Here is a 13853-nt window from a genome sequence, read left to right on the forward strand (position 1 = left end):
CACAAAATTATGTCAAAATGCCCATCTTGGCAAGTATTCAGCTAAACACAGTCTGTAAAATCTATCTAGCTTTGGTTCACAGGAGTTTGAGCATCACCATGGTACATCGATAAGAATGGAGAAGGGACAAAGGATTCCGTTTAAGCCATTTATTGCCACTGTTCACACATGAGGAGCAACGTGAGATGATGAGGCTTGACGGTTATGGTTTTTTTTTATCACGCACAACCATGGATAGTATCTGAATCACAGAGACTGAGGGTCCTCACATGTGGTTTGTGTTGCTGCCAGGCAGAACAAAGGAATGGGTGGGGCTTATAAAGTGAACCATTGATTAGGAGGAAGTGAGATCAGGTGAGATTGGGTGGGTCCCTGCCATGGAAACAAGCAGAGGGCTACTGAATAGTATGACTCTATTCTACACAGTCAGTTTTGGAACCTAATTAGTTAAGAAAGATAAATGTTGTGTATCAGTATATTGGATCTGTGCGTGAACTATTAAAGTGACAGCAGCTTAACTGTACGTTCACACCGCCGCCGGCGAGAGCGCCGCCCTGCCAGCGACGCCGTGGAAAGATTCGTGGACGCTCGGATGCTCTGACGTAGATCGAACGCGTGGTCTTTTTTACAACTGTATTTAAAGGGGCCACAAAGCAAACAAGCATGTCGATTGTTATTTTTGCAGAAAATTGATCGATGGAAAAAACTTAACAATTATAGTGACATGTTTGCTAATGAAATAAACAAATTAAAAGCCATTTGTGTGGTGTGGCTTTTGTGTTCATGGTTAAGTGCTATTATAATTTGCATTCCTGCTGGAAAAAAAGCGTTCTAGCGCGAAAATATTGCCTATAAATACTAGTGTTGTGCGCCTTATCAAATTCGAATGATCAACCTCCACAATTTTGCTTGGGAACTAATGTGGTCGGAACCAAAGTTTACAGGACTGCTTTCTCTGGACTCCTCTCAAACGGAGCACTTCTATATTCCGATTGGTTGCCGCCGGTTGCCGCCGAACCGCGTCATTGCTTATTACCATAAAGTTGACCTGACTTCAACTCTCCTCGCCGCTCTCACCGTCCAAGACGCGCCGCGCCGCTCTCGCCGAAGCTCGCCGCCGGCTCTCATTGACAATGAATGACTTCCGGCCACTTTGACGCTCTCGCCGGCGGCGGTGTGAACGCACAGTAATATTCTTGCTGCTGTCTGTCATGTTAATAAAAGAACAAAAGACTAAGAAAATCACTCTCCGCTCTTGAATGAATACATTTTTAACTTTAATTGTAAGCATTAATTTGTATTTAATTTTTACAATGAAGACTATCCAGTTATTTTACATTTGATTACTTTAATTTCTGTAGTATTTCTCACCTGAAAAACTTAAAACGATTTTTATTCCATATCTCTATTTATGTTATTGCATTTAAATGTTTATTTGTTTTTACTTGTTTTATTTTTTTATATACAAATTTGCATTGAAGATCTTATGTATTATAGTAATTTGAAAGAAAAACAGTATCAGCAATTCACAACTTCACACTTACAAAAATAATCGGAATCAGCCAAGAAAATTGCAATCAGCGCATCTTTAGTTAAAAACACTTGTGTTGTGACCACATCGTATTCACAGTGTAAAGCCAATCTCTCCGGATGCATCTCAAACAACAGTGAAACACTGCCTACTCACTTACTTTGCTCTTCATTTGGAGAAACAAAAAACATTATTGGAGCTCGACTCAAATAGCAATTAACTATCATTCTCAAAATGAAATGTTTGTAAAATTCATATATATTTTAAAAAAAAATTACATTACTGCATATGCCTTTTTATTGTACGCTACTTATTTCACTTGCCTTTTATACATTTTTGATAGGTGAAGCACTTGTGTAATTATTTTGTGTTATTTTAATTTTTATTAATAATATTTTACTTTCTTGCACTTTGCAAACATGCACTCATACTGATGTAGTTGCTGATATGTGATATATGTAGTAACAAAAACAGAAAAGACGCTCTCCCTGACACATCTGAGTGTAAACTGCAAATAAATCTGTGTCAGTTGACCACTCTGATAAAGTAAGACATAAAAGGGACCTGTAAAATGTCCTTTTTGAAATATCAGCACTGAGCAGGTTGTGATACTCACCCGTACCAGTAGCGCGGGTCACTGGACAGGCAGTGGTTGAGGCTCCTCTGGGCCAGCGCTTTCTTCTTGTTGAGGACAAACTCCTGCAACCTCATCTTCACCTCAGTGCTCGCCACAGCGCCTGTCAATCAGAGCTCACAGTTGAGAAAGATCACAAGGAGCGGGACATCAATTACATTCTCAAAGCCTCTAGCTGTGTTATCCAGCTAAATTTCTCTAAAAGCCTCGGGAAGGGGTTTTATGCATTTGTGACGGGCAATTTCTTCACCACCCTCTAATTTGCAGTGCTGTAATTTCGTCTTCTAAATGGTTTTAACAAAAACTCTTAATAGTCTCTTCGGCATGAGGCCGAGAAGATCGAACAGTGGCCAATTGATCAAGACTACAAAGGCTGACACTTGTTTTCAGGTGTCGATAAACAGTCTTCCCCTGCAGCCCGACTCGATTCAGATATCTCTTTACATCTGAGAGAAACGGCCCCTTTATCCTGTCTTAAATAGAGAGCAGACTCTCTATTCCAATTCCACAGAGACCGCAACGGTTAAACAAAGATGTCTTTTTTCCTCACTATTGTTCTCACTCTGAAAGAAACACATCAGATGGATGCATTCTCACAGCTTTTCCTTCAATTACCACCTTTCCCATTGTCTGTAAACACGTCCCCAGAGGCCGTCGCTGGTGTACGTACACATCTGCGTCGCCAGACAACACGTGCTACTCGCGGGCTACAGGTGACCGCCATGTCAACAACAACAGAGATGGATAAAAATAGACTGGCTGTACTCCCAGGAACATTCTAGATAAGAATATACTAGAAAATACACAGAACTAGTGAAAGAATCACTGTAATAATTTCTTATACCTGTAACTAAACTTAATGTCCATGAGAGGTGTGCTGGTCCCACTTTATATTAAGTGGCTTTAACTACTATGTACTATCATTGAAATTAATAATTTGATACAACGGACTTATTGTGTACATACATGTTTTTACATTGTACTTATATTTAAAAACAGCTGTAATTAATTTATGTAATTACATTTATAATTACACTGTTGACCCTTCCCTTACACCTTAACCCACCCTTAAACCGACCCATACCACCACACCTGACCCTAACCTTACCCGTATCACACCTCAATAGCAGCAAAAGTGTTTTACAATACAGCATGAACACAATAAGTACATTGTACTTATCTTTTGATGTAAGTACATAGTACTTAAAGCCACTTAATATAACGTCGGACTGGATTTTTTAAATATTATTTTATTAAATATCACATTATTAAATATCAAAGTTCATTCATGAAACTCTAGAGGGCGCAGACTGATACGTCCTTTACATGCAATCTACAACCTATCACATTTACCGCATGGCACAAGCTAATTGGCCTCTGCTGATCTTGTAGCCAATGAGATTGCTTGCTCAGCATTTTAATAGTCTGGTTCATTGTTTACTGTAAGTTCCTCTGAAACCCTCCACCTCCCCCAGCTCCACCTGCCAAGATCTGCTGCAGGATTTATTTGATATCTATTTATGCAGCACTAGCCTATCTTACATGCTCACTTACATGAACAAAACATTTTATTTTATATCTGCTCTTTTATGACTTATCAAAAACAGGAAATTATGGTCAGAATGAAAGGATGTGAGCTAGACTCAAACTCATATCATTTGCATGAGTGGTGCGATACCTGATCTAACCGCTAGTCCATGGTTTTGACAACATTATGGGCTTTTTGACTACTTCACTCTGAAATTTTTTCAATTTTGGTTATGAAAAACGAGAATAACGCTGAGTCAAACATCCACGCCGCAGTGCTAATTAGCCTAATAAAGGGAAGATCTTTATGCGTTTCAGTCAGGTAATGAGATGTTCGAGGACACTTACTCTCTTGGCCACGTTCTTTGTTTTTGAGTAACTGGAGCTTCTGTTCCCGCTGCTGTTTCTCCATCTCCTGTTCCTGACGATGACGCTCCAACTTCCGCTGGTGTTCCAGAAGCTCCTGCTGATGTTTTAGGGCCAGAAGGTCCTGCTGGTGCTGAAGGGGAAAAAAGGGAGCATACAATGTTTACTGAACCTTGATTTCAATTGTCTCAAAGTTAACATAAAAAAATCAAAACGGACTCTATTTGGTTTCCAACAACATGATCATGTTTATCCTGATTTAAAATAACGTGCCACAATATGTACATAAAATGTAAATATATAAAAAGTGTTTTGTCTTCCTAATGTTTTTAAATAAATGAAAAAATAATATACTACCATCCAAAAGTTTAGGGTCAGTATTACTTTTTTATTTGTATTACTTTTATTCAGCAGGGATGCATTAAAATGATCAAAAGTGGATGTAAAAATGTTAAGAATGATTAAATCGTACCTACCATTAAAATTAGTTTGACTACATTATATTCTTATGTTGTAATACATATTTTCTGCATTGTGTCTTCAAATTAATCTGGAAACAACATAAAGATGGTATATTTTAAATATCTGAATGAGATATACTGTATCTGAGAGCTATCAGTTTTCAAGTTTATTTTGCACATTCATTTTCACAGTAAGTAAAAAAAAAAAAAATACTAATTAAAACTTTTGGTATCAATATTCTTATGTGAGGATTGATCCTCTCGATACAACGATACAACGTCAGTATTGCAAGTATTAACACTTACTTACCCAGAAATTTACAAGTTATTTGTGACAGCCATAATTAAAATACAAAGTAGTTACTTCAAATTGATGCGCTGCTCGCATCAAATTCAAAGCTTTGACGCTTGCTTACAGATCGACCACAGACTCAGCTCCGTCCTACTTTCACTCCCTACTACAAGTCTACATCCCTACCCGAAGCCTACGATCGGCCAAGGAGCGACGGCTCGTGGTGCCATCACAGCGAGGCACTAAATCACTCTCCAGAACATTCTCATTCATTGTTCCATGCTGATGGAATGATCTCCCCACCCTCGCCCGTGATGCAGAATCCCTGACAGCATTCAAAAGTCAACTGAAACCTCATCTCTTCCGTGAGCACTTAATATAAAATAAAAAAATTAAATAAAAATTTCCTTCTCTTTTAAATCTTTCCTCCCCTTTTAAATCTTCCCTTGTCTGGCTTTTGCTACTGTGAGCAATGTCTGAACTTTGTATTTTGAGCACTTCTTGCGTTGTACTTGCCTCTTCACGATGACTCGCTTGCTTTAGTCCTCAGTTGTAAGTCGCTTTGGATAAAAGCGTCTGCTAAATGACTAAATGTAATGTAAATGTAAATCGTATTATTTCAAAATATTTCTGTTTTTACTGTATTTTTCATCAAATAAATGCAGACTTGGTGAGTATAAAACTTCTTCCAAAAACATTTAAAAAAATCTTACGACCCCAAACTTTTGAACAGTATTGTCTGTGTACTTTTTTCTTAACACATTTTTTTTTTTTTTTAAAGGGGTGGTAAAACACGATTTCACTTTTCTAACTTTATCTGGTGTGAAATGTTGCTGTTTGAGCATTTAAACAACATCTGCAAAGTTACAATGCTCAAAGTTCAAAGCAAAGGGAGATATTTGCTTTTAAAGAAAAGGACTACAACAAACGGCTGGTAGGGACGACACAACATACCTCCCGGGTTAGTGACATCAGCAACCCTAAAATGTACATAAACCCCACCCCCGGGACACGCAGTCCATGTTGAGAAGAGGAAAAGTTATTGTATAAGAGTACATTTGTGAGTCAGCTCAAACTTTAGTATCCTTCTTTTCACATGCAATAAAAAGTCACTCAGTGTGCATCTCACAACAGTTCCTATACGAGCAATTTATAGATTATCATGACATAATATGCTAATTGAAGATAGTTAACTCCACATCAGCAACATAAATTCATCAACTAACCATTCAGAGACGGCCTGTTGCATTCTAAATGTTGTCACTTCTTGATTCTCTCCATCTTTGTCTGACTCTGTTTTAACATTAAAGGCAGAACAGTTTCTGTCATTTTAGTGTGTCTGCGTGAGGTAATCGCAGCTGCTAACACACAAGATGTACTTCCTGATGTACTCGTTATGTACTCGTAAATCCTGATGTACTCGTTACATCATAAGAAGAATGGCATCTACGCTAATTTTAGTGTCTTTGTTTATCCCGAGGTTTTCCCGCAGCCTGCCGGATCCAGGCCGTTTCCAGATCTGACGAAGGACTTTCGCCTGGACCCGATGCAGTGCTGAAGTGCCAACTAGCCTCTCCCTATGGAGGATCCCTATACCACTCTACAGATAAAGCGTTGTGGAATTTTTTGGTTCGCGTACCTACCCAAAGTGATAAGATAAAATAAAATTCTGCATCAAAATTTATAGACAAGACAAGTAGTTTGTTTAGGCATGGTTTGTAAGGAATTACAAACCTGCGCATATATATTAAAACGCACATAACTATAGAATCAATTCTTAATGCGCATGTGAACGCCATCAGCATCTATCACAGGTTCACGTTTAAAGTCTGTTTAGAGAGAACGGTGTCGTCTTAGCGGCCCCTAATTTAATAACAAATGATCATTTAGACGGAAGTGAATCAATCAAAACTAACTTTAGCTGGAAAAAACATTTTTCAAGAACCACTATAAAACCAAAACAATCTCTGTTACCTTAAATTATATGTTTATCTCTGTAAAGCTGCTTTGAAACAATCTACATTGTTAAAAGCGCTATATAAATGAGGATGACTTGACTTGACAAGAGCTCTTGAAACCCCGCCCTCTGAGGCAGCTCATTTGCATTTAAAGGGTCAGGCACAAAACGTTACGTTTTTGCTAACCCTCAAAAAGTGACAACATTAACATGCTATTAAAAAAAAAACTGTGGGGTATTTTGTGCTAAAACTTCACACACAACCTCTGGGGACATCAGAGATTTATTTTACATCTTGTGAAAAGGGCATTTTACCACCCCTTTAACTAATATGTTTCACATGGAAACAAATCAAATTACGGTATAAAAAAATGAGATGTAAACAGCATTTCACGTTGACTCAAGCTGTACCAAAGCTGTACCACTAATGACGGGATGCAATTGCTGAAAATATGACATCAATCAAGAACGAAGTTCCTGAATGTGTTTATCGATGTCTTGATGTGAAGCAAAAAAGCATCATTTCACTTTTTTTCCCAGATGAAACTAACATATGCAATTACCTCGACAAGTCCTCGCCTAAAAAGACAGTTTAAAGACGGTGGTAATCTCTCTCACACTGTGTAGTGTAAATGCAGCAATTTCGTCTAACATTTCCCTTTAACTGCATTTCCACTTCAACAAATATTCAGCTCAGCACCAGTCACATCCATTACTGGCTCATGATGGGTAATATCAGAGCTGTATAAGGCAGATATCTCTGATGCTTGGATGTTGAGTGGATACTGGTGATTCTGGTCAGTTAAATCACATTAACACTATACAGTGTGTAATAAAGCACATGGCTAGCCTGTAAGTAAGCAGTTACTTAAGTGGTCCCACTTTATATTAAGCGCCTTTAAGTACAATGCACTTACATTGAAAATAATAATTTGATACAATGGACTTATTGTGTACATACATGTTTTTACATTGTACTTATATTTTGAAAATACCTGCATATACTTACAGATGTAATTAATTTATGTAATTACATGTATAATTACACTGTTGAGCTTCCCTTATACTTTAACCCACCCTTAAACCGACCCATACCACCACACCTGACCCTAATCTTATTTGTATCACACCTCAATAGAAGCAGAAGTGTTTTACAATACAACAGGAACACAATGAGAACATAGTACTTATTTTTCAATGTAAATACATTGCTCAATCAGTGTTTCAGCAGCGTAAAGACTTCAATAAAACAGCATAGCTTGTCACTAGCATTATATTTGACTCAGCAGGCAAGTGATTCAGTGTCCACAACTTGTTGGTTCCTAGAGAAATTAACTCTTGCACTAAATAAATGCACTATATTATCCTATATATTATATTTTACTTAACCTGTTAATTATATCTTGATTATTTAATGTACGTTTAAAATATCTTTCATGAAAATGACAGCAACTGTGTAAATTATTATATTTCAATAACAAATTAAAAGTAAAGCTAAATGCAAAAACTGCCTTATGTTCAGTTTAAATGTTTTCATACAATGTGTTGGGTGTTGATTATTATATCTAAAAAATAAATAGCATCTAAATTTAGGCTCTGCTGTTAACCTTTAATGTTGTAGTAATGTGCGGGCTCCATATAGTTTACAGCATTAGCAGATTTTTAATCCTTGCAAAACGTTTAATTGTAATTGAATTAATTGAAAGACAAAGACACAATTTTTTCATTAAACAACTGTTTAAATTTTTTTTTTAGCTTTCTAAACCGAACCGAACCGTTAAAACCGTGGGAAAACCGAACCGTCAGTTTTGTGTATCGTTACACCCCTAGTTTAAATGTAGCCTTTTAACGTAAAATGATCCCAAAAATAACTTTGGCGTGCTCGCATAATTTCTCCTCAGTCTGCTTGACGTGTTTCGCGGTTGAGCAGCATGTATGTGCATGACCTTGCTTAATCGTTAGCATCCCTAATGTGTATATATTACTGCTGTCAAATCGATTAATCGCATAACATAAAAGTTTGTGTTTATAAAATAGTTATGGAAAAATAACAAGTTAAAATAATTGAATGCACCCATTTATATGATTATCCTATATTTACTGTTACATATGTAACAACAAATAATAATAATAATAATAATAATAATAATAATAATAATAAGTATATACATTGATTTAATTCAATTGAAACTTTTGAATGGATAAATATCACACACACACACACACACACACACACACACACACACACACACACACACACACACACACACACACACACACACACACACACACACACACACACACACACACACACACACACACACACACACATATATATATATATAATAAAGGTATAAAGTAATAATGTTTTATTATTTGAATGAAACGAATTCAATAAATATATTTATATAAATTTTAATTTGTTTCATTCAAATAATCCGCAGAAAAATGAATCAATAAAAATTAAATACAAAAAATTTTTTTTACAGATTACTTATCAGAACTGTTGGAAGTTGCAGCCCTAGATAGAAGACATTGATTTTACATATGAAACAAGAATGTACATGTGTCTCAATGCTTTTCTAAAAGACAATCAGCTAACAGCCTCAAGCAGGACTAGACCATCCAACAATAATGACTAAATAATGAGAATGTGTTTCATAATTAAATCTTTGACTGCACAGGAAACTGAAAAATCTCTTCCAGCATTCGTGTGCAGCAGTTTTCAGCTAAGTAAGAAACTGCTGGAAAATCCAATCAGTTCTCTTCTCCCTATCATCAGCAAGGTGTCACGCCAAAAGCACGGCATCCATCAAACCCCTACGTTACATTTTGTCCATTTAGCAGTGAGATTAGCTCTGACACTGCCCGCAGCCTGTGAGGCTATTTATAGCACACTCAGGGCTGCCTCGCTCCCATTGGCCAGAAACCTCTCTGTGGCAACACAGCAAAGCCGGAGGTCTGCTGAGCTCACAGGCTCCCGGTGTTTCCCAAGGACAGAGTTCCCATAGCGATTCCAGCCACCCATTGGCCACCCTCATTCCCCGCTGCAGTCGCCGGACTCACAATGAACGCTCAGTCTTAAGGCCAATGACAGCAGTGCTGCCTCAGAGAACCACAGACACGACAGGCCCGTATGATGCAGACATTTACCAAGTGCTCTGTATCTCACTCTCCAACAAATATTCAATATCCAAACAAACTTCATTCCGCAGAAAGAAATGGAAAATCGAAGACAGAAGAGTGGGAAGCCCTAAAGGAAGGGAGGGACGGAGACGAGAACCGCAGCATCGTGAGCTTCTTAAAGGAATAGAATAAAGTTCTGTCATTATTTACTCCCCCTCATGTCATTCCAAACCCATGTGCTGTTATTTTATCCATCGTACAGAAAATTAGACATTTTAAGCAATGTTCAAGCACCACTTGTCCATTCATACAATTCATAGTGACCATGACTGTCAAGCTCTAAAAAGCACTATAAAAGTATCATAAAAAAGCAGTCAATCTGGCTTTTGAGCTTTATTTCTTCTTCTCAATCTATATAATAGCTTTGTAAGAGTAACACATCAAAATCTCCTCAAAAAGCCACAGCTCTTAATCTAAGTGTGTGCTTGGGATAAGGTCTGTGGTTAACCAAAGCTGAAGATATTTTCACATTTTATTCTATGACATAAAATACATTAGAAATACCTTGGGGCTTCCCACATTGAGCGTTTTCATTTTTCGGGATTCCATTTTAATGGTATAATTAAATTTTAGTAATAAAAAAAGCATGTCTTATTAACTCTTTTCCTGCCATTGACGGAATTTTCCGGCTTTCTGTGTCTTCACTGTTACAACTGGGCGTTATTACGCATTTTCTGAAAGAGTAGAGAATCTCCGGATCAAAACACAGGCAAATAAGGAGCAAAAACAAGCGATAAAAGCATTGCTTGTACACGTCGTAGCCTTTAAAAAAAGAAAGAAAACGCTGATAAAAAAGAATGCATGAAGCCAGAATAAAAGTTTTTTTTTTTTTAAGCAGAGGCTCTGTTCTTTCTTTAAATATATTGGTTATTTAGATATTCATACAACAAAATAATTTGGAGGCCATGAAATTCTTGTAAAAAAAAAAAATCAAAAATGCTGGCGGTGGCTGGCAGCTTTAAAAAAATTCTGGTGGGGAAAGAGTTAAATCATGAATCTTATTAAATTCCATTTTTTTCAAGTAAAATTTTTCCTGATTCCATTTTAATGGTTTAATCTAATTTTAATAATCAAAAAGCATGTCTAATCAATTAAATTAATAACACTTTAACTGCAAATTATTTCAGGGAAAATGTAAAGAACGAAAGAGTCGTCGAAAGCTTAATGGTGGTGGATATCGAAGTCATGCTAGTCTTGCGTAGCCAGACCTTCAGACTGATGGCAGATTCTCAGCTTTCATTGGCCAAGGACCATCCAACAGGACATCTGACCGACAGGTAAAGTAACCAATCACAGTCCATTTTATTAAGCATCATGTTTAAGGGCGTGGAAATGTAAAATCGATGTCCCCAGACTCCCACAATAACAGACCACCGTGCATCTAATAGGAACGTTGTGCAAGTTTACAGCAACAATGGCGCTGTGAACTTCACATACTTTTGAAAATCCAGCATTTAGTTGATACTGAGAAGCGCTCATTGTCCCAGTTGTAAACATGACGGATTTCCTCTTCCACCAATCAGACGACGACTTTGAAACATGTTTCCCATTGTGTGTGCCTTACGCATCAGATGTTCAGCCAACGGTCCGTCGGCGTGAAGTCTTGAGGTTGAGACTAAATTCATGCGACCATGATGTAGTTCATTTATAGCCTACGCTTAGCTTTTTACTTCTGGATATTGTATTTATGCTTGAAAATTGTGTTCATTGGTGAAGATTATCTTGAATAAAATGCATAAGAGTCATTAACTTTTGTTGGTTGCAGAGCTTATTTTCTGCACCCTTCCAAAAGCCAATGGAAAAATTCGATTGCCATTTGTGGAGAGATCCAGGGTGATGCTAACTTCCAGGGTGGCCTACAAAAATACCTCAGCCCTGCAGCACTGTTTACCGCCCACCCCGGGTCAGAAGCGCTCGCCCTCACCTTCACATGCTCCTGCAGTTGCGCTTCATGCTGGCGCGAGAGCTGCTCGTGCTGCCGCTGAAACTCTGCGATCAGGAGCTGCCTCTGGATCTGCTGTTTCTGCTTGAGGGCCAGAAGCTCCTGCTGAAGCTGATGCTCACGCTGGGCCGGGTCCGTAGGCGCCAGGGCGAACTGGTGATCTACACGCAGGTCCATGGGGATGGCAGAAGGCGGCACTTGCAGTGGCAGCGCCACACTTACATCAACTGCGGAAAGTGAGAAAACAGACAATAAATGAGAAAAACAACAAACTCAACAGGACTTGGAGTACATGAAGCTTTTAAAACAGATTTAAACTTTCAGGCAAGCCAACATTTTAAGTTTGTTGGTGCTGCGAAAATGAGTCTTCAGTAATCATCATCCTGTTGATGTTGCAACAGCGTACACATTAACATACAATATTTACATATTGTCCATTTAGTGTTCACCAGCTTGGCACGAAAACAGTTTGAATTACGCGAGTACTCAGAGATTAGCCAATCACAACAGAGGTCATTTACATGTTGTCCTGCAGGAGACACTGACGTGTACAAAGATTATACATCATATTCCACCATACGCATTCCCAACATTCCCAAAACAAACAAAAAATTGAACAATTCAAATATTTAAGTAAAATACAACTCATAATTATATGACTACATTTGTTATTAATAAAAAACAAAGTAAAAACAAAATAAAAATGAATTATAACAATTTAAATAAATTTGTTATTTAATAAAAATAAAACAAACTAAAATATAAACATTAATTATAAATATACAAATAAAATGATTTATAATTGAATTTTTCTTTCATTTTCGAATGAATTCATTACACACACACACACACACACACACACACACACACACACACACACACACACACACACACACACACACACACACACACACACAATGTATTCATACACTATTAATATTATTTGCTCAAATTGTAATGTTCCTTTTTTGTCGTTATGAATAAAAGTGCCAGGTAAATAAATACATATAAATATTCATAATATATTTTAATTTATAAACATAAATATACAATTTAAATAATGGGTAACACTTTATTTTGGTCCCCTTTAAACATTCTGTTGACTGTAAGTGACTTTGCAACTCCATGTCAACTAACCCCCATTAGAGTATTAGTAGAGTGTCTGCTTAATATCAGCTAACTGCTCCCCAACAGACATTCACTGACTATAAGTAACTTTGCAACTACATGTCAATTTATTCTAACCCTACCAGTCTACTAATACTCCACTAACACTCTAATGAGAGGTAGTAGTGATGTGCAACGTTACTAGTCAACAGAATGTGCTAAAGGGACCATCAAAATAAAGTGAAACCAAATAACGAAATTGAAAAACACAACAAATAAAATAAAACATAATAAAAATATTTGTTTTGATGACAAGAATCAAGGATATCACAATACTCTGTTGCACCTGCAAGTGTCAGATCAGGTGATCACTAAGCCATCTCAATTGTCCAATCAAAAATCATCTTAAATATCCTTAAAAATGTGCGCAGAGTTCAGTACTGCAGCAGCATCGCACCAGACATCAGAACAAACAGAGCAAAGAAACATCATGTTCCTTAGACAGATCTTGGTTAGATTTACTACTAGCAAACATGAACAGCGTCACTGGAATCAGGAAGCGGCATCTTCTTCAATCATCCCTCTCTCATAACAGATAGATCTGAAGAAAACTGAGGAACTGAGCAATTACATTCCGCAGTGAGGATGCCTGTGTTGATAAGTAGCTTTACGACCGTGAGTGTATGCGCGGCCCAAAAGGTTTGTGGGTTAAATGAGCAATGAAATTCAACAAGAATAAGTAGGACATCATTAAAAGACATTTTATGTTCGTTCCTTTTTAACATTGTGTAATTAGAATAAACAGAGAACGGAGGAAAATTTGGCCCATTCAAGCATTACTGGAAGTCTA

The 13853-nt window shown here is 37.3% G+C and overlaps 1 protein-coding gene across 4 annotated transcripts in view; it reads right to left on the reverse strand.

Annotated features, from left to right (window-relative positions):
* hdac4 (histone deacetylase 4) overlaps window positions 1–13853 on the reverse strand; it is a 260715-nt gene that overhangs the window by 85015 nt on the left and 161847 nt on the right. For all 4 annotated transcript variants that reach the window (XM_077215662.1, XM_077215663.1, XM_077215664.1 and 1 more), the window contains 3 exons: window positions 11879–12123; window positions 4041–4191; window positions 2148–2268 (listed from right to left, as the gene is read on the reverse strand). In XM_077215662.1, coding sequence (XP_077071777.1) covers window positions 2148–2268; window positions 4041–4191; window positions 11879–12123 — 517 coding nt within the window. The remainder of the gene's footprint in view (window positions 1–2147; window positions 2269–4040; window positions 4192–11878; window positions 12124–13853) is intronic.

Source organism: Siphateles boraxobius, unplaced genomic scaffold, assembly GCF_051911475.1.
Source record: "Siphateles boraxobius isolate OS27281-9 unplaced genomic scaffold, OSU_SipBor_1 7, whole genome shotgun sequence".
Classification (NCBI taxonomy): Eukaryota; Metazoa; Chordata; class Actinopteri; order Cypriniformes; family Leuciscidae; genus Siphateles; species Siphateles boraxobius.